Below are 22,285 nucleotides of genomic sequence, written 5' to 3' on the forward strand. Positions count from 1 at the left end.
CCGCCCCGCATTCGCCGAAGGACAAGGGAAAACCTCACTTCAGGGAAAAACCTGCCCAATTCCACCTTTCAATAATACTCCTCGTGTATAATTATGTGATCAATTATTTTTTCTATTGATCGACATTTAATAAATAAAAAAATATGGCCCAGTAGTCCAGAATTTAGGGGTTTCGGCTGCATTCAACTATTTCTTAATTTAATTATTCATTGTTTCGTTATTTTCACTTCAAATAATTTTTTCTGCTAATTAAAAAATTCTTGAATGTATGGAAGCCATTATATTCCCATTTAGGTGATTATTTTATTTTAGATCCTACTACGAAACTCGAATTTGCCTTGACCGTCCAGCAAATCGCCTGTCCACCCTACGTCCGGATTATAATCCTATTATTTACTAAAGATGAAAGACACGTGGAGTTGTTTTATATCGAAATATCTCGAAACTGCCTGACCGCTAATCCTCAATTCTGATTGGTCAATGAATCACGCGAAGTAGTCGCTGACAAAAATCCCCGGTATTTTCAAATTCTTCAAAAGCCGAAAATTTTTTCTGCGTCATATTTATCATTTTTCCATGTGTGAAGTTTATCTTTGTATCAAAACATATCTAAATTGCCTAATTGTTGATCATGAGAAAAAAACATAGTATTTCTAAATTTTTTTAACTCACAAATTATTCTTCACTTCCCAAATTTTAATTTTTTCATATTTATCAAAATAATCAATTCTTGCTTCTCAGATTTTCATACATAAATTCTGAACTCTACAAAATTCATGAAAATTCTTCGGTTTCCCAAATAATTCGAGAAAAATCTTTGAAGATCTACAGTTATCTGGAAAACTGTGAAATTTTCCGAATTCATGAAATTTTTTCAGTTTTCTAGGAAATCAATTCATAACCCTCTCCTCATTTTTCAACAATTACAGATTTTAATCAGATTATTTTAAAAAGTAAAAAAAAATATCTAATCGAAGATTAAAAATTATTCATTGATGTGTTACTCTTCACTCTCTCAACTTCAAGTCATTATCAATATTTATAAAACATCTATGAGTATATGAAGTTTAATAAATTTGATTTCTTCATTCTCACAACAAAAAGATGAGCCCGCGCGAAAGCGCGCGCACTGATCTAATTTTTATAAATCTTCACAGATAAAGCACTATTGAAGCTGAAAATCTGAAATTTCGTCACATAGCTGGTGGAGCATTTCTAGGTGCGATTTCAGCCCAATCGGTCAAAGTAGTTTCCGAGATACACCAACTTCTCAACAGTTTTTTTCTTCAATATCTCGAAAACTACGTGACACAATTGAATTTTTTTGTCGTCAAAATATTCCTTGTGATAATATCTATCAAATCAACTCGCAATATTTTTCGTTTTTATGAGAAAATCATTCTGTGTTATAACTCCCGAAAAAATTTTGATAGAATGTTAAAATTTTATGAGAAATATAACTCTTATGATATTACAAAATAAGATTGTGGGTAGACGATATGGGGCAAACGGTTTAGAAGATATTGAAATTTTTGTGAAAAACAGTTTTGTTCAAAATCTCTCAATTATTGGTCTGATTAATTTTACTTTATTTTTTCAAAATAAAGTAAAATGGTTTACCATCCCCTATCAAGATCAATGAAAATATGAATACTCATTCATATGAACTTTTCGAGCTACTGGCGTTTTTAAATTGAGAGTTAATGTGGCGTTCCATTACACGCGTAAAACTTGGAATAAACATTTAAGATTCCGGCTACTAAATAGTATTATTGAAAAAATTTTGTGTCGATCGATTCAATACATCCTAGTATTGAGCACTTCATCCAAGAATCTTTTTTTCTAAAAAATCACACATCGTCACTTTATCGATTATTTTCGTCTTTGGGAGCTTATTCTCGACATCTGTGAAGACGGTTTTGGGTGTAAACGAGGCTTCGGTTACGCACATGGTAATCTTACAGGTGAGAATAACTTAAAAAACCTCAGAATAACGTAAAAAGTCATGTAATAAAAATGGATGTAATTTTCTATTTTATATTATATAATGATTGATCAAATAACAATGAAAACGGGAATCGGCATAGAAAAAGAAAATATGGGAAACATTATTCCGAGGAACAATTTTCTAAGAGCGATTTTCAGGGGAACATTTATCCTAGAACCATTACTACATATCCATTCGGAAGCATATTGCCAATAGAATTGGTAGAGAGCGAAATAAAAAAGACCAATAACGCATAAAGTAACGGTTACATTACTTCTGTCGAATAGGTTCGCAACCCTGTTTGTCTTTATAATGTTTATTTATCAACATACAAATTCTAGGATGAAGTCGTCAAATAAATAACTAAAAAAATATGAATATTAGAACTTACAAGTTTAGTATTAAGAGCATATCATACGTCGGTTATTTTCTTGATTTTCATGTATTATAGAGTATTTGATTTAAATTAGTAGCAGGTAAATGAAGGTACCTGTTATTTAGGTCGTGATGAACCTTTTGTGGTATTACAGTGGAAAATGTTCAGTCTGAATGATAAGCCACTATAGTAAAAATATCATTGGGTACTTAGACCAACTTAAGGGGACACGCCAGTGAAATTTGAAAGTCTTCACTGGGCCTTGGGATCCACTGACCAGTTTGTGACATATGACCGAATATGGGAATAACTGGGGTAAATCGCGGACCCCATCGATTTTGCCCCGTATAACCACGAAAAATCATTTTTTCCAGTTTTTACCTTCAAAATGCTCCTTGTGTCGTAGTTTTCATACGATTTTAGCTTTTCTGTTCTGGGTCACCGTAAGGGTCAGAATCTGGGGCATCTCCTGAATTTTTAAACGTTATTTTTTCATTATATCGAGAGATTAGTAAATTGGTTAAAGTAGCTCTACATTTAGGATAAGTTTAAAAATTATCAAAAACGTAGAGAAATGTCGCAACTCTATACGAAACGTTTCTATACATGTTACAGTGAGTCGTATAGGATCAAACTCTAGAAATCGTATAGAAATAATCTGTATAAAAAATATCCGTATAGAAATATCCGAATATCATATACGAATATACTATAGAAATTCTATACGCAATCCGTATAGAAAATTTCTATACGATTTTTCCATACGTGCTTGGCTCCAGTTTCTATATAATTCAGCGAATTTTGTTTTTTTGGTTTCATTTTCCTTTTTTTAATCACATTTTTTTCATCGGAGTTTGTAAATTTCCATTTTTTTGTGGAGATTTCATATTTTTCGACTTTTTTAAATCAGCAATCCCTATTTTTTATTCCTCAGTTTAAAAGTTTTCTGTTGAAAATTTTTAAAATTTTCACATCTCGGTATTTATTTTTTCATTCGTATTCGATTTTTAATTTTCTGGCAGTGGTTTTCGATTATTACAGCGTCTGAATAACATATGTCAATGTAATTGAAATGGGTTTAGCCTTAAACTAGTCTCAAATGTAGCGTTCGTCATGATAAATAACCTTCGAAGAATTAGGAAGGAGAACAAATTCGACTTCTTATTTTTTAATTTCATGAAGAATTGCTGATTTAATTGGAGATTTTTGAGCTGAGATTTGAAATTTGCGTCAGTTGCCCAAAACAAAAACTTCAGGTTTTCCATTTCTTTTTTTAACATCTTTTTTTTCAGAATCATATTGTAGAAATTTTTCTTTATTATCGTTTTTACTTACACTCGAGTGTAGAAAACAAAATCGATAGTTCGAGGAACTTTTAGTATCGATTTTAGTCACGTTCCCATAACGCACCTGCCAGTTTTCCTCGGGTCTCTCTATTATTCATTGCAAGTGGTCGTAACTACTTCTATGTTTTGTATCCACTCGGAATATTGCCTGATGAAACGTAATGGAGAAAAATAGTTGAAAACGATTATTCGGAAACATGAAAATTGCTTCCTCTATAGAACAATCCGTGTCCGTAACCAAGGTTTTTCCTTTGGTTTCTATGCTCAAGTCCTTCTTCTTTTTCCATAGACCACACATATTATGTACTCATTTGCAAACTTATTAAATAAGCTTCAAAATGACACCTGATTTATCCAATTCGGACAGTTTTTCATTGACTTATGAGAGTTTTAGGCGAGAATTTCAATGTCATGTTAAACTTGAAAATTTAATTTTGGCTGGATTTTTTGATGCTCCTAAGTGGGCAAGGCAGGGATATCTATATATCATTTGAAAGAGTATTCACTATTCTTCAAAATAGTGCATGGTAATTCTGATTTAATGTAATTTTCATCAAGTTATAGGAGATTGTTTCCACTTTTCACGTTATGTCACATGCCAAAAATGACAGTTTTTGCTATTTATCGAGGCTTTATCATATGTCAATTTGAAGGTCTCACATAGATCATCAAATTGATACCCCATATCATGTATTCCATCCACTAAATCAATTGTTATGTGCATTAATGTAGCGTTAATGTAGCATGTCACGTTTTGGAAAATTCCATGTTTTTCCTCTTAATAATGAAATTTGTTCAGTTTCTGTTCAAATATGTGGAAATATCTTATGTTTTGAAAATTTCCAATTTCTCAGTGATTCTCAAAACAGCTGTCTTTCTTGCCTTCAATTTTGAGACTATATGATGTTCTTATATGGAAATACATAAAATATAATTCTAATTGACCTCTAAATTATTTGATTACGTCATTATTCATTGAGTCGTGTGAGTTTTTAAGGAAAAATTGAATTTTCATGTTTTTCTTTTGAATTGAAGTTTAACAACAAATGAGAAATAAAGGAGAAGCGATGGAACAAATTCAATTGTTTGATATATTTTTCGAGATTAAAGAAGTACATATTGTAGTACAAATAGAAAAAACAAATGATTGAAATGACATCGACCACCCCAGGGGGTTTCTAGCGTAAATTAAAAAAAAATAGTGGATTGGGCTGTTGGTCGCTCGCTGCGCTCGCTCCCATTGCGGGTGGGTTGGTAGCGGATGTATTCATGTGGATCTGACCCGTCGGACGGGTCGAACCAACAACTTCCCGATATTATTATTCCTCCCATTTTGACTAAAAGAATCCTTTTCAACTCTCAATACTCTGTTTATTTGTTCATGAGAAACCCTTGTTTTTAATTACATGATATTCATAACTATACTCACATCATTACATTGCCAGGGAGGAAAGCATCGATTTCCGCACTGCTCGTAAAGTCATACTCAAGCGACATTTTGGTAAACACAGTTCTCACTTGATAATTTTATCAAAGCACACGCCGGTTCGACACAGTCGGTGTACATGCCGGAAGTAGACGCAAAAACTTGGTCAATCAAAAGATGTCGCGTTCATGAGAAATGTGTCGCATTTTCATGAGACGAAGTACACCACTGATCTCAGCATTTGTTTTCATATAATATTTCTCTTAACTCGAAATACGATAAGATTTCTAGTATTAAGAGTTAATACTAACATCGGAGTGATATAAATAATAAGAAATTTGGAAAAACAACACACTTTTTTAGCAACTAACTTCAGATGAGTTAGTGACCAATTAGTAGAGGCGCCAGTCGATAACGATGTATTGAATTGTTGATAGAAAAACGGCAATTTTTGGAAGGAATCGAAGAGAAGTATGAAATTTTCTTCATTATAATCGTTCTATATGTGATTTTCATGAGATTAAGAAAGTGTTCGTTGCTTTTTTGTCATTTTGAAATTTTCTTTCCGGGAAAACTCAAAAACCACTAAACACATATCAGCCAAAATCTAATCCGCTCTAAGTTGAATGAAAACCTATCGATTGAAAAAAAAAGTCAAATCGGACAATTCGTTCACGAGAAATCGTTAACCAAAATTTTGACCACGTACATACCTAGTAACACACACACACACACACACAGACAGACATTTTGTTTAAAATTGTCTAGGAATATCGAAAAGACCTTGAAGCATGGAGATTTGATGAAAAATCGATTTTTGATTTTCGGGGCCATTACAATAACTTCCCTGCCGGGAAGTTAATCACATCGAGTTGTAATTCTGTAAATATTATTGAATGAATGCTTTATTCCACGTAACCTAATTAGCACGTGCGAGGCGCGCGTCTTTCCTAGTATAAGAAAAAAAAACGTTTCAATGATCTTTCATTATGAGAAGGTTATCTTCCAAAAAATGGAGTGAGGAAAGTGAGACGAAAGAAATACGAAATATTTGTTCTCCATTGGGCTTCAGTCTGTCAACGTTCTATAACTGAAATGTGAGAAATTCTAGAATTATATTTTGCCACCTGGAAAAAGGTCTCCAATTGTGATCCTCCATATTAAATGATTGAATGCTGAATGTTGTAACCATTTTTTCCTATGTATATAGGGCTGAGTGGAGCAAAATGGACACTTTTGACTCTTCTTTCAATGTTCATAACTCTGAAACAAAGTCATTCATTGAGTTCCATTGAGTTCAGTCTAGGCTCATCACAAGCGGGAAGAAGCGAGGGGCCGGTCATTTAGGAAATCACTGGACCACTCGATTTGAAATCAAGGACGAAATCACTAGAAATCATTGGAAATCAAGTGACTCCCATTACCGGTAGTGATTTTTAATTACTTCTGAAAATCATCGGAAATCAGTAGAAATCATAAAGAAGTCAGGTGATTTCAGGAATAATTAGAAATCATCGATGAAAGTGAAACCCAAACCCCTTTTTATTCAAGCTCACGCATACGATCCCGTCTGACCCTCATGACCTTCTTATGCACATGTCAGTTGATTCTTACTATCACATCCATAAGGCCCTTCTAAACTCTTTGGTTCCCCGAATCTTATCCACACGCGATTATCGACAGAGGTGTTCTACTTTAGCCCCGAAATAATGTCTTGAAATCAAGAAATCATCAGAATCTACTAGAAACCATGTAAATCACGAAAAATCAAAAGAATTCATGATTTCTAATTCTTATTGAGAAATCACAAAAATCATTCTAAAAACCACTGGAAATCATCCCATTCTGGAAATTACTAAGTCACCCGATTGCGGAGTGACCAGCCCTTCGGAAAAAAATAAAGGTTCCATGGAGAAAAAATTGTCTGATTTGATTAACAAAATGTCCACTTTACCTCATTCGTCCTCCATGTTCACATGAACTATAGATCACACTCGATTAACTGAATCCTTACTTGACGTTCCGCAAACTCATGATGTTTATACAAATTTATACAAACGAAACAAATTTGACTTGGCGATTAAACTAGCTAACAGGATTTGTAAATACATAATAATAATAGACGGAAATTATTTATCATCTTTGGAACCGTTATCGTGCAAGTGCACTCGATTTTTTATGACGAAGAATGTAAAGAGTTATTACGCAATAGACATTCTGGATAAAAACATTTTTACGTTATCACTTGGGAACTTGAATAAGAAACGTAAGTTACCAGAGGGTATCTTCTAGTGACAATTTATAAATAGCGATTGCATTGAACTGTTTGGGAAAATCTGTTCTTCATTGTGAATTCTATGAAAAATAATATGATTAAAATGACTTTCAACTGTTTGTTCGTACAAAATTTTAAATGTTTTAGACCATTATCTGGGGTTTGCAAACATTACAGAAACAAAATAATAAACAATAAAACTCCACGAAATATGAAGTCACTGCTCGTTTGGCATGTCCACGAGGCATTCCTCCTCACGTGCTTGAATTTATTTGTGAAGAAAATATGAAAACAGAATACTAAACAAGCAGGGGTTCGAACCTATCCGACAGAAGTCATGTGACCGTTACTTTTTACGTCATTAGTCTCTTTCTTTTTTTATTTTACCAATTCCATTGATAGTAAGTTTCTAAATGGTTCCGCAGTAATTCCTTATCCTTGTGACAGGCATACAACTGGTAAGCACATGCTACCGAGTGTCTGCAGGAAAATATTCAACCTTTAATGAAAACGATTTACACAAAAGGTTATATACCTCCGAAACGGCTCGGCCGGTTGCGCCTATCCCAAATACCAACCTTCAGGATTATAAGCTATAATCATACCAAATTTCAACTTGCTATCCCCATTTTTTCTCAAGTTATGGTGCGTACAAGGATGAAAAAAAAAAAAAAAAAATAACGGGGATGTCTCGGAAAGTTTGCATGAACGGATATATATATTTTGATTGATCCTGATAGTGGCTCCTGAAACGAGTATTTTGAAAAAAAAAATTGAAATCCGTCAAGGAGTTCATGAGATATTTGAAGAAATATATTTACATAAAAGGTTGCATATGTCATGAACCGCTCGACCAATTGCGCCCATCCAAAATACCAACTTTTAGTATTATAAGAGCGACAACCATAGCAAATTGCAACTTGCTATCTCCTTTTTTCTCATGTTATCGTGCGTACAAGATTTTTCATGAAAAACGGAAAAACGAAATTTAACTAAGTTGTTATATCTCAGGAACTACTGGACCGATCGGGCTGAGACAGCGCGCCAAAATTGAGCTCAATAATAGCTACAATGAGCCAAAATTTCAGATTTTTATCTACAAATTTCACCGTATTTATATTGAATTTTCTCAAAATTAATCACCAAAAACCCAAGTTGTGGGATACATACATACAGACATGACCCTACAAACATCATTTCTTCACGTTTCATAACATTCTAGACCATTTGCAATCAAAATTAGAAAATCGCAAAATCGGTCAAAAATAAGGCTTCCATGCGGAAGCCAAAGGATAGCATAAACGAACTATTGTTGTACAATTTGAATCAATATCAATGTGAGATTTAAGAACGAATGCCGTAAATTTTCATCGATTTATTAAAAAAAATACACCTAAGTGCACGACTATATGCCTCCGAAGAAGAATACCGTGTGCCTTTTAAACGTTGTGCAGTCACTTCATATTCAGAAGTTTATTATTTAATTCTTATAATATTGGGAAGTGACTGAAAGCGATGGCCGCAGTCAACATTTAGAAAAATATGTATGACTATGGAGATTGTCATGCGTATGCTACTAAAGTTATTCAATATGCGCAATCTTTACAATATAATACATGTCTCAATAATAATTTTCAAATTTCTTAGTCGATCTCACACCCTTTTACTAAGAATATTCTCATCCTTGAATAAATATTGATAATCTCATCCGTACAACGTTCTAGCTTGGTTATAAACATTAGGAAAACAATATGAAATCATAACGAATCAGCTTTGGCAACTGAAGAACCTTTGAAACGTCATTCCATGCCCAATTGATGCAAATTCACCCACGTACAACTCTATTTCATATCAAAGACAATTTGTTTCAGAGCCACTTAACGTGGCATACTCCAAAATAAACTCCTCTTGATATTATCGTTATTATTGCGGTTGGCGAGAAAATTTTCCTCATCATATGAACATTTCATTAGTCCGGAAATGTTGAATTCGATGAAAATTTTGATATCACATTTAATAAATAATTTGAAAAATTAATCACATCTTCTATGGCGGTAGCTAAAGATGAAACGATTCAAAAGTTGTTTTCTTCCTCTTATATATTTCTCCGTTATTGAACTTTAAACATAAGTCTATTTTTGTCTTAACCCAGTTGATATTTATTTTCGTCTATTTTATTGGGATATAAATGGACAAATGTTGAAATTTGTTGGGAAATAAAGATTCAGAGGTTGTGGATTATTTTGGTTGACTGATGATCGGAAAAATTATTTTGTTGCGGAAAATATTCATCTTCTACTTTTTTTTGAGAACCCTATCGACGCTCCTCTGACATCATCATTCCGAATAATGTGTTTCTTTGGCACACGACACGACAGAGAAGCTCTCAACAGTCAAAACAACAGGGATTCTACACCTGTTTTGCGTTTTATTACATTTCTAAAAATTTCATCAAAAATTAACTAATAAAAAAAATTTTCCGGGAAGCGTCACAACAGTTGAATTCTCCCATGCAGTTCTCCAGAACTTTAGAGTACTTACTATTGCTGGTTTTCAGCTCACGAACATCGTATGAAGAAAATGAAACTCCGCAATAGTTACGTACATCATTTGATTTATGTATTACTACGGGAGTAAAAATAAACTATAAATCGATGGTTGGTTTTTTATTCATTGCCAACTTTTTTCGAATTTTTTTCTCACAGCAAATTAAGCAAATTAAAATTGCCACACGTATCAAAAAGGTTCCCGCCACAGACTTTCATGATAGATGCAATGTAGACTTGAGAGACAAAAGCAAATTGGAAGACTCTGCCGACAAGAATTAATAAATTGCAAAATGTCATGAATTAGTGCTCTGCAGAGCGCAATTTATGTGGCACTATACGGAATATCACTGACAGGGAACCTAAGGTGGCGGAACCAAATTTTCAGAAATGTTTTTCCGACAGTCATGTGTGCGGCATTATACCGAAGTAGACATTTTTCAATGTCTAATGATTGAATTATGTCGCTCATGAGTGATGCAGCACATGAAAATTTAGATTTCATCGTCTTATAGGAATTTCTGTACAATTATTTTCTGGACCCTACACTCGGAGAAAAACGAACAAGTTCTCAAACAACTACAAAATCGTTAGTTGAAACTTACCAAAAAATGCAGGGGACTGTATCTTCGATACAGCTGTAATTGTACGTAGATACGTCCATGGTCTTTCCTTCTTTCTCGAATTTTCTAGAAACTCCTTATATTCCCTCAAATTTTTTGGAAACTCTCTGAATTCTCTCGAATTTTCTAGAAACTTCTTGAATTCTCACAGAATTTCGTCGAAATTTCTAGAAACTCCTTGAATTTTTCCGAAACTTCAAGAAAATTCTCAAATTACCTCGAAATGTCAGAGGGAAGTTTATCAAGAAATATTTTGTCCCCAAGTTACAAGATTGCTGTCATATCACTATTATTATTTCATTTAAGAATTCATTTGTCTGTGATTACTGAATATCCGAAATGACAAACTACTATCCCTCGTTTCATATAAAACGAGCATTTGCCGGGAGCAAAATACACTGACAGAAAAAATTAATTTTATGAAGAGAATTTTCTTTGAACTATCATTTGGTTGTTAATTTGCAAATGAACATGACTTCATAGTGAATACCAGTTATCTCTTCTTGAGATACATTTGATTGGGAGAAATCGAACTTCGCTAGAATTGAAGTTCCTTTTGTGTCGTATCTCGATAAAAATCATTTTTTCTATCAGTGTACGTAGGGAAGCATCGAATAATGAAGAAGTAGTGCTAGAAATGATACTTCTTGCTTGCACAGAGAATAACATTTTTTTGAAAAAACTAAATCTATTTTTGCAATAAATTTTTCAATCACGGCGCACGCTTCGCATGTTTGGCATCAAAAAATCTTTTTTTGATAATTTAAAAAAAAATATTTTTTGGCATGAGCAAGACTTGTTTCAGAACTCTGCTGTTTTTCTCTCAGTGTACTACTAATATTCCAATTTTTTCGGTGATGGGTAATTTTTGGAAAAGTTATCAGAGGGCTTTGTTTGTGGACATTTTTTTGCTAGAAAGGTCTTACAACATTTCATGATAAGGACCTTCCAATTAGTCGTTCCCAGATAGTCGCACCTAATTACTACTAAAGAACCAAAGTCATTCGTCAATCATTTTTGTTCCAGCCAACGTATCAAAATCGAGAGGTAATTGAGGAGGCAGTAATGACCAGTGCATCTCAACCGTCGGGAAAAATGCCATCATTGAACAACAATCTCTCAGAACTTGATACTCTCCTTCAAGATTTAAGCAATGCTCGTTACAATTCTCACTTCCAGGAGCGAGGTCAGTTAGCATTGATCCCTTTAATATCAACCAAACTATAATGAAATGACAATTTAGAAAATTATTCAACTATTAAGATTGAACAATTACAGTCAGGATATGCAGATGGGGAATTTTAAATTAATTCTTCAATTTCGTTAACGCGACTATCATTCGTTTGGAATTCTGCACACTGACGAAAAGTTAACAAATAAACAAACAAAAATATATTTAACTGATACTGGACCAAAACATCGATAAAGTTCTTGATTTTTTTGTGGCAGTTGTTGGATCCCTTTTGCTTCCGAATAGAAGCCTTGCAATCGTTCCATTTTCTCATTTTTCCATTTTACTCAGAAATTATGTAGAATTGTTTGTGTCCGCCGGCACCGTTTTAGTCAAATTTGCATAAATTGAATAATTAAACGGCTGCAGAAGTTCCAAAAAAACGTATATTTTGTTAGATCGCTGGCATGGATTTAGACTAATTCTGCGCGGAATTTAAGCTTGATAGGTCCATTAGTTTTTAAGAAAAAGTAATTCGTTCTTAAGGCAATACGTCGGTGAAATGTAAAAGTCATCACTGGGCCTTGGGACCCATTGAACAGTTTATGGTATATGATGCAATATGGGAATAAGTAGGGAAAATCGCGGACCCAATCGATTCTGCCCCGTATAATACACGAAAAACTTCATTTTTTCCTGTTGTTACCTTCAAAATGCTCCTTGCGCCGTAGTTTTCATACGCTTTTAGCTTTGTTTTTTAAATGTTCGTTGCACTCCAAACAATAAAGTTAAGCATCCGTTTTACTTTATTCGCAATAGATTATGAATACATGAATTTTGAATTTAATAAACTTTACTCTACTCTAGAGACGCGAAAAATTTATGAAATTCAAAATTCATTTATTCATGATTTATTGGGAATAAAGTAAAATGGATGCTTACCTTTATTCTTTGGAGTGTAACGAACATTTTTAAAAAATAAAAATCTAAAATCGTATGAAAACGACGGCGCAAGGAGCATTTTGAAGGTGAAAACAGGAAAAAATGAAGTTTTTCGTGGTTATACGAGGCAAAATCAATTGCATTCCATCACATATCGCAAACTGTTCAAAGGCTCCCAAGACCCAGTGAGTACTTTTAAATTTTGTAGACGTATCTCTTTAAATAGTTTTACGCAAATATTTCGGAAACCATTTAAATTTTTTAAATAATTTTTTTGTCATTCAGTCTGCAAAGCGTTTTTTTACGAACGCCGTGGCAAGAACCATTGTTCAATACTTGACCCTAAAAAATTTTCCTACCTCATATGATTACAGAATTCGACTTTGTCTCATACTGAAAGCCGATTTTATCAAAATAATTGCTTCAATATTTCCTATCTCAATAAAAATATTTATAGCTGATCATATACAGTTTTCAAGATGTTGCCGATTTTAATTCTTTTAATAATTTTTGTCGTGAATTTTGTAAACATCTCGATAACTGGTTTGATAGCTCTTATTTTCTACACTGAGAGAAAAGTCTAGCAAAAATTAGTGTGCATTCATCAATGCTGGGACAAACATGGGCTAATCAGAAAATTTGAATAAAGCACTCTAATTTTTTCACACATCGCACGGAAAAATAGCGTATTACCAAAAAATAGGGGTGTCCATCCGGATTCTTTGGTGACCCCGTGTTCGGTCCCCCGGTCATAGTGGATATCACACTAATTTATAGAGGAACTTGCACGAGAATGTGATGTATTTTTCTCTCCGTGTACATTGGTAATATCAATTGATACAACCACCGACAATGGAACCATTTAGAGGTTTGCTCTCAATGTACAGTGGTTACTCCCTAACATTTCGGTTCCCTAACATTTCAGTCAGAGAAGTTGACTTCCCCCACCATCGACAACGTAAATGTGTTTGGGTAAATCTGTGTGTCCCTCTGCGCGACGGGACTGCGCAGTAAAATTATTTTCGGAGTGTGAGAGTGAAATAGGCATATTCTTTCTCTCTGTTTATCTCTTTCCTAGCTCCGCCTCCAACGGAAGAGTAAGGGCTTCCCGAAAATTTCATTCCTTGAATTCTGGCCTCAGAGGCTGCAATGTTAAGGAGTAACCACTATATTGATGGCGAAATAGTACATTTCGATACACGCGATAGTATATTGTGCCCCTAGGGAGTAAAAGTATTTTCTGACGAATGTGACGTTATAACCCAAGCCGAAGGCGAGGGTTATAATCACATGAGTCAGAAAATACTTTTACTGCCGTGTGGCACACGATATTTTATGCCTCGAGGACTGAAAACCGCGATTTAACCGAGCGAAGCGAGGTTAGAATCGCGGTTTTCTGTCCCTAGAGGCATAAAAATAGCATGTGCACCTCGGGCGGGAAAACATGACTTTCCGCCCTTGATGCACAATATACTATTTCACACCCCTGCACGGAAAGTTCATACGCTTTCCTCTGTGATGAGCGGCAGGAAAGTGAGCACTTTCCGTCCAAGGGTGGAAAGTACTCACTTTCCCCCTGCTCATCAAAGAGCAAAATACGAACTTTCCTTTGCAAGCGTGTTACAAAATCACATGTGCACCTCGGGCGGAAAGTCTTGACTTTCCGCCCTTGATGCACAATAGTAGATGTGCACCAAGGGAGCACAATCTACTAACCAGAAAGACCCATTTTACACACGAAAAGTAGTGGACTTTTTCATGCACGTATGTCAAAAAGATCATTGCTGCATCGCCATATAGACCATCTATAGTCGCATGTTTGCGGTCACCTGCTTATGTTTTTGAGAGATGTATCAGTAGAGATGTTTTTGTCAGACGCTAGATCAGTGATCGGAGGACAGAATGGCGGGACCGGCAGCCCCATGATACGGTCATCAAGTAGTTTGTCAACATCCAGGCCTACTGTTGACTCACTTCTCGAGGAGTTGAGCACTGCTGTACCTTATGTGTAAGTGGAATAATTCCTTTTACGTTTATCTAGAATACTTGAGGAATGGAGGGGTGAAACGAGAGGAATATAATCAAAAAATCCCATTCATCAGATGTTTATCTCGGAAGTGCCTGCATTTAGAGCGAATATCAAGGAGCTTTTCTCGTAGAGAATATATTCAGTTGCAATTAATATACGGCCGGAATAATCATGCAGCCTGTGTACTTTTAAATTCTTGTCAAATTTTTTTTTATCGTTATTTTACATTGCTTCGACCCGGTCAAGGTATATTGCGATGATGATCAAGACTTGAAAATGGTTAGATCGCACCATTCTACCCGGCCGGGATTTTTAAGTCGGAACCTTTCGCATGTGAGGCAACGAACTTATCCACTGCGCCAAGCCATCGGGCTTTTAATTTTTTTTTAAATTTCGTATTCAATAAAAATTTCCATTATGTAATATAATCAGAGTTTAACTCATCCAGAGGCATATCCCTAATTGCTGAGGAACAATGAGAGAGAGTGAAGAGTAGCGGAAATAGGAGCTTACAAAATTTGTTTCAGAAAATTTTTACCAACAGAATCCCAACACAATAATTTGTATTGAACATGAACCCTTCGTTACTCGCCTCCACGACACTGCGCCGGTGAAAATCTATTTTTTAGTATAACTTCTGAAAAAACTCATTAAAAAATTAGCAAAAATTTGGATTTCTCACTGATTTTATCTAAAAGAATATTATGCCATTTCTAACCATGGCCAAAGCCCCGGATTACGGAGTAAAAATTCCAGAGTGAATTTCGACTCTAAGTGTACACCAAACAGAGTGAACACAAGTCTACACCGTTTTTCGGTGTGAATGTACGGAGTTGATTCATTCTGGAGTGAAATGCAGCGAGTGGAGTGAAAATTGACACTGCCATGGTATCAAAATGAACAAATTAATCAACACAGTTCGGTGTGAAAAATAAAAATTGACTTCGTACCAAAATTTGGCTCCGGGCGAGAGTTAATTTTAACACCGGAATATTTAACCCCTCATACCAGAGATAGTAACACCTAATTTTTTTTACTGTGTATAGAAAATTCACTCCTATGCTAATCGGAAACCAAAAATACAACGCCGTGCCGCGACTCGACTGATCGTGTCACGGAAATATTTCACACGGTGTTGCCACACTTGTGGCTTCCTAGGCTGCCGGGAGATCAGCCAACCCACTCTCCGAATGAATTGTGGCAACGGCGCGCTCAGATTTACACCACGGCGCGGCGCTGCGATGCGAGTAACCGCGTCGGGCAGTTTCACACGAGTAACGAAGGGTTGAAATTTATAGATTTTTAGAGTGAAGATGTTTTCTCACTGAAAAGTAAAAAATGAAGTACATGAATCGAAAAAAAGCGACAGAATTCGTAATAGAATTTCATAGTGAATGCGGTTGAATCTTCTATTTTGTCATATCCATGAGTTCATAGAATTTACAAATAAATCTTGATAATTCTATTGGAAAGTAGCGAAGACATGCAGATAAATCATTCAATGTCATGAAGATCATTCTGCAAATATTTCTAATCATCGTAGTCTGTCGCGGTACGTCAAAGGATCAGTTTTATTCGCGATGTTAAATTGACGAGTGGCGGCGCTGAAGCTTAACAAGATGGCTAACATAAAATTTTCCAATTGAGAATTTTCAGTCACACTTTCAAATCCTAAGGGGATCAATGGAGTAAAAACCCATTTATTATTGAAGAGCATAGTTAATCGAATCAAAGACAAGCCTTAATTGTGTGTATTAATGCGAAGCTTCCCCTAATACCACTTTTGTTGAATTCATTCGAAACATTTTATGTCGGTCATATTGAAGCATCAGCGGCGCGTTACCTCCAGTTAACGTGGCAAATTTCTCTATATTGTAAAAATCCAAATCGACTTTCCGTGATGAAAATTTGGTACTCAAAATTAAGATTCCACAATTAAGGGTTAGAAATGAAGATGTCAAATAAGGGTCATGAGGTTCACAAGGGTCAGATTAAGGGTCACACAGGTGAGAATAAGGGTCCAAATAACAGTCATAGAGATCAAAATCACACTGAAAGAAAAATTTCCTAATATGTAGACCATATTTAGTTGAGAAAAGTAAATTATTTTCAATGGTGTAAATCTCAGAATGTTTGCGGTTCACGAAACTCGAATGAATTCTTAATTATCACTACCGTTGAGCATTATATCGTGAATATATTACATATCGAAATATTGGAGCTGCATAGCAAAAAAATCATGAAAACAATAAATACTTGACGATTGACGATTTGAGGCGATTTGAGTGAGTTCATTTGCGACAAAATCATACTTAAGTACAAGAATATTTTAAAGCATGAGACCTTTCTCAGGCCACGTGAGTTGAGATGCCTGGGAGAATTAAACAATTGAAGAAAAATTACTTGTCTCAAGAAAATATGTTTCAGATGTTGGAATTTTTTTTCTCAGTGGAGAATCATGGGGATTATATGGGCCTATATAGGGGTCATGTGAGGATCATATGGGGATCATATGGGAGTCATGAGGGTCATATGGGGGGGGGGGGGTTGGCGAGAAGAGGACGTCCCCCTAATAAACTATAAAATTCACTGCGAAAAAGGCTTTCTAATGACCTGGACGGAATCTTTTCCATTTGAAATATTTGCGAAACAATTTTTAATTCTCTCTTGGGTAGATCGCCGTTCACCACTCAACTACTGGATTACTCAAAACATTCCGAAAAAAAATATCATGAAAAATTATACAAATTTTTAAAGTGAATATCCACAAGAGGGACGTGTGAAAGTGACAGTTCAAGAAACGTCGACCGAGGTCCAGCCAGTATACGAGCCCATGTCTTTTTCGCAAGCTGAGGTACATCGAGGATTTTCCAATGGCCATGCGGCAAGTAGTGCAACCAAGGAACTAGACGACCTCATGGCATCACTCTCTGAGTTTAAGGTAAGGAGATTAAATCCGGCTATATTTTTTTTTCATGCAGAATAATCTCTTCAGGTAGGCGGAAAAAAAACCACAGAAGAAGAAGAGCGCAGACCGATCACGTGGTTAAACCCATGCGATTTCGTTTTTTTTCCGGGACAGCTTTTTTCTGTCGGTTGTTCCTTCCGAGATTTATCTCCTCGATATCACGATAGAAAAAATCAGACATTATTTATTTAATATTTTTGTAATTTGATAAAAATAATCATTTTGCTTTGTAATAATCAAATAACTCTACACCTTAGTAAAATCAGACATTATTTATTTAACATTTTCATTTATTGAGAAAAATCATCACTTTGCTTTTTAATCATCGAATAACTCTACACTTCAGTAGCGAAGCGGTAGCACAATTCAAGGCAATTTGTCTCGAATATGGGATTTTCATCTAAATCGACTCTTAACGATGTTCAGGAGAGAAGTAGAATATTCGAAAAATGCAGCCAATTTCATGAAATTTTTTTCACATATTAATTAATCTATTTAGGCACCCCTTGCAAAATTTTAGAACCCGCAGGTTCAGGACAACAACAAAAATGAATTCTAAAATTGCTACGTATACTGAGAGAAAAGCGATATAATATCACAAAAATCATTTCTTGAGCGAAAAACAACGCATACATATTTGATCAATTTATGGTAGGTTTCAGACAAGAAATCGGTGCTCTTCGGGCTAAGGAGGAAGTTACTGAATGAAAAGATGATGCCTTTTTTTGAAATGAGATAATGTTCCGTAAAAGACAAGAATAGTTTGACAGAAGGAAGAGAAGATATTGCTTTCCTTCGAACTCAAAGTGATTGAGCGTAAGCAACGGTTATATTTTTCTAATATCTAGAGGTTTTCCTTCGCATAAACTCTCTATTTAGTCAATATGAAAGTTTCTGATTCATGATTCACTAAATCGAAGCTTTTAATATTTTTAGTCATTTTCTCATCTTCTGACACGAAAACACCGATTTCTTGTGGCAAGAAATTCTCACTTTATCATGAAATATTCATGTTCAAGCCATGAACACTTCACTGAAATCTAACATTGTCTGACACATTATCCGGAATTCTTATTCCAAGAAATTTATCCTCAAAAGATGAGATATTCGTCGCAAGAAATTAGTTTTGTGATATTGTAACAATATTTCTCTTAGTATCGATAACTCGTACATTTTCCCTACATTGTCGACCAGTCGGCAATGTGCAAAAAATACAGTAGAGGCTTCGTATAAGATACCTTAGGGACAGTAGGAGAGAGAAATTCCGGGAACCCCTATGCCCCCACTACGCGCGCCCGTAGAGAGGAGAAAAATAGGGATCAGCGGGTTTCAAATAAGATACCTTGCTCGTCGCGCCCGAATTTTTTTTTATAATTTTGACTTTTTAGCCGAAACACCTTATGAAGACCATAATAATTTATAAATCTCCTAAAAAACAGTTGCAAATTTCGAATTGAACGGTTTCACCGCTTCGGTACTGAATTATTGAATGTCTCAAATCCTGCGTTCAAATGACAAGCATTCAGTTTTTACTGCTGTTACTCATCTGATATATTTTAGCAGTATTGGATACAAAAAACTGCTGAAGAACCTCTTTTTGTTGCGACTCTCACTCATCCTCGACATATTGACATAACCCTTTCAAATAGAAAAAGTTTCAAACGTATTGACAATTTCGTGTCTAATTCGCAATCTTCAAACGACAACTGAAATGAAGATTTGACAATTTAAGTCGAATTAATTCATTACAGAAATGACAAGAGGGATACAAATCCGGAGTTGCATGACAAATGAAACTAATATCTTTATCAAACACTTGGTATAGTGAAAAAAATGGCAGAGGAAACCAAAAATTTTTTGTGAGGAAAAAATCGATTACCGTGATATGAAAAAAATTTATATATCTGATGTATTTTTAGCAGGATTGAATACAAAAAGAATGTTAAAGAACCTCTTTTTGTTGCGACTGTCGCTCATACTCGCCATATTGACATAAACCTTTCAAATAGAAAACATTTCAAACGTATTGACAATTTCATGTCTAATTCGCATCCTTCAAACGACAACTGAAATGAAGATTTGATCATTTAAGGCAAATTCATTAATTAGAGAAATGACAAGAGGGATAAAAATTCGGAGTTGCATGACAAATGAAAGTAATAACGTTGTAAAACACTTGGTATAGTGAAAAAAAATGGCAGCGGCAGCCAACAATTTTTTGCAGAGAAAAAATCGATCACGATGGTATGAAAAAAAAACTACCAATGATTTCTCGTGTTGAATACTGTAGTCAGTCCCACGCGGTTGTTAAGCCAATCGAGTTTATGTTTAAAATCGCTCCTCTGCCCATTCTTGGCTGGCCATGTTACCGAAATAGCTGAAACTGTGAAGGAATCACAGGCAAAATTGACGGGGAAGTGGGAGGGAGGAACTAAAAATCACAGAGTTGAGTGAGAAAACTCAAGCAGGAGCTTTCAGTCGGTCTCGGAAGCTCGTCGAGATCACTAAGGTGATAAAAACCCCTGGAACTCATAAAAAACAAATCATCAGCTATTGGAAATTTTCAAGAAGAAAATTCTCAACAAAAAATAATCACAGGGATAAACTTTATCGCTTCATTTTTATTGCAGATCAACTCAGGAAGTCATCAGCTGCAAACAGTGACAGACTCACCTTACGCAAAGCCTAACAAAGCGACGAAGAGTAGTCCAAGTCCATTACCTCAAGAGCCAAGTGCGGCCCAGACACGAATTCACATAACAGAGACCCAAACATCCCATCAATATCAACCCCTACAGGGCGAGAGTAGTCACACGACCACTCACATCAGACAGAACCAGCTGGATTCTATGCTTGGTAATCTCCAGGCAGACATGAGTAGACAAGGTGTCACTACAACCCAGAAGGGATGCTGCAGTGCTTGCGAAAAGCCCATTGTTGGCCAAGTCATAACAGCACTTGGAAAAACATGGCATCCTGAACATTTTACTTGTACTCATTGTCGCGAAGAGTTGGGGACTAGGAATTTTTTTGAAAGAGAGAATCATCCTTACTGTGAGAATGATTACCACAATTTGTTCTCACCGAGATGTGCTTATTGCAATGGACCGATTTTGGATGTAAGGACGACTGATATAACTCATCCTGATTGTTAATCGTTGAATTATCTAGGTGTCGAGTGATGCTGAGTTAAAATATCCATCGGCTTGTATTGTTGAAGTCACTGGATATTTTCTCCTGAAATCACTCATTGCCGAAAAATAAGGAAAACAAAATTTTATATAGAATTAGAGCTACAATGAAATTATACAATTATTGCAGAAACTTCATGGAAATTTTGAAATATTTATTTTTGGTTTCTAGAAATGTGTAACAGCATTGGAGAAGACTTGGCACACTGAGCATTTCTTCTGTGCTCAATGTGGAAAACAATTCGGTGAGGAAGGTTTCCATGAGCGAGATGGTAAACCATACTGTCGTGAGGATTATTTTGATATGTTTGCACCGAAATGCGGTGGTTGCAACCGTGCTATCATGGAAAACTACATCTCAGCCCTTAATAGCCAGTGGCACCCAGATTGCTTTGTCTGCAGGGTATAAAAATTCTCAATTTACTACTGTTTCATCAATTTTTTTCTATGTTTTCAGGAATTGGTTGTGAGAAAACACGAATATTTTTGATGAGATAACGTCATCTATTGGATTCCTAGATTTCTTTTTCAGCAGTTAGAAAGTTGTGGAGGCTTAAAAAAAATTTTTAAACTATTGACAATCCACAAATTTTCTATATGAATTCACCTGTGCTCACCAAGGTTACGATATTCTAGGACTGCAAGAAAGCTGTCTCTGGAAAATCATTTTATGCTATGGAGGGCAAACCCGTCTGTCCGAAATGCGTGGGTGTAGATGAGGAAGAAGAAGAGGAAGGAGAAGAGGCTTGAATCATCTGTCAAACATTTTTTCAATTTTTTTTTCAACATCACAACTTGAGACATTCAAGACGTGTTCCTCATACCCAAATGCCCATTGGACTCCAACATGTGGAGTCCTTCCCCAAAAAAATTATGCAAATTTTTTTTATTATTTTTATATGAGGAGAAAACGTCTCGTTGTCAATTTTCAGGGAATGTCAACTTCTTTTTCACCCCAAAGAAATGATAGATTTATGAGAAAAAATCCCACATAAAAAAAATCTTTACACACACGAATCAAAGGGAAAATATATTTTTTGTCCGACTTTTTGATAGTTTATTTATTAATCAATGATTGTGACATGTATTAAATGATTAAAAAAACAAAAAAAAAACAAAAAAAAACACAAACAAAAACAATACAAAGCGAAACGCAATGAGGAGGCACAGGTGTTTGTGTCCCAGTTCTCTAGTTTTTTTTTCTTTTTGAGGATGTGCCCTTGCCCCTTGTTATTCAGGAGCATGCTACAGCCGTCCTTGACCTCTTAGATTCATGTGTGCTCCGAAGAAACAGCTTTCTATATTGTGTCTTTATGCACTTCCCATTTTATCTTTTCAATGCCAAATTTTCTTTTCTGATTGATCGTTTTTGGTTATAAATTGCCAAGAATAAGAAGGGGAACCA

The 22,285-nt window shown here is 35.3% G+C and overlaps 1 protein-coding gene across 1 annotated transcript in view; it reads left to right on the forward strand.

The window, feature by feature from the left end:
• The window catches only part of LOC107046790 (leupaxin), a gene marked incomplete at its 5' end in the record, with an annotated part of 56,316 nt that overhangs the window by 29,307 nt on the left and 4,724 nt on the right, over positions 1-22,285 (forward strand). Inside the window, 6 exons of the mRNA XM_015269500.2 lie at positions 11,606-11,765; positions 14,568-14,700; positions 17,479-17,662; positions 20,320-20,808; positions 21,053-21,283; positions 21,517-21,626. Of these exons, the coding sequence (XP_015124986.2) occupies positions 11,606-11,765; positions 14,568-14,700; positions 17,479-17,662; positions 20,320-20,808; positions 21,053-21,283; positions 21,517-21,626 (1,307 nt within the window). The remainder of the gene's footprint in view (positions 1-11,605; positions 11,766-14,567; positions 14,701-17,478; positions 17,663-20,319; positions 20,809-21,052; positions 21,284-21,516; positions 21,627-22,285) is intronic.

The sequence above is a fragment of the Diachasma alloeum genome, unplaced genomic scaffold, assembly GCF_001412515.2.
Source record: "Diachasma alloeum isolate Michigan unplaced genomic scaffold, Dall2.0 Dall_scaffold_01987, whole genome shotgun sequence".
Classification (NCBI taxonomy): Eukaryota; Metazoa; Arthropoda; class Insecta; order Hymenoptera; family Braconidae; genus Diachasma; species Diachasma alloeum.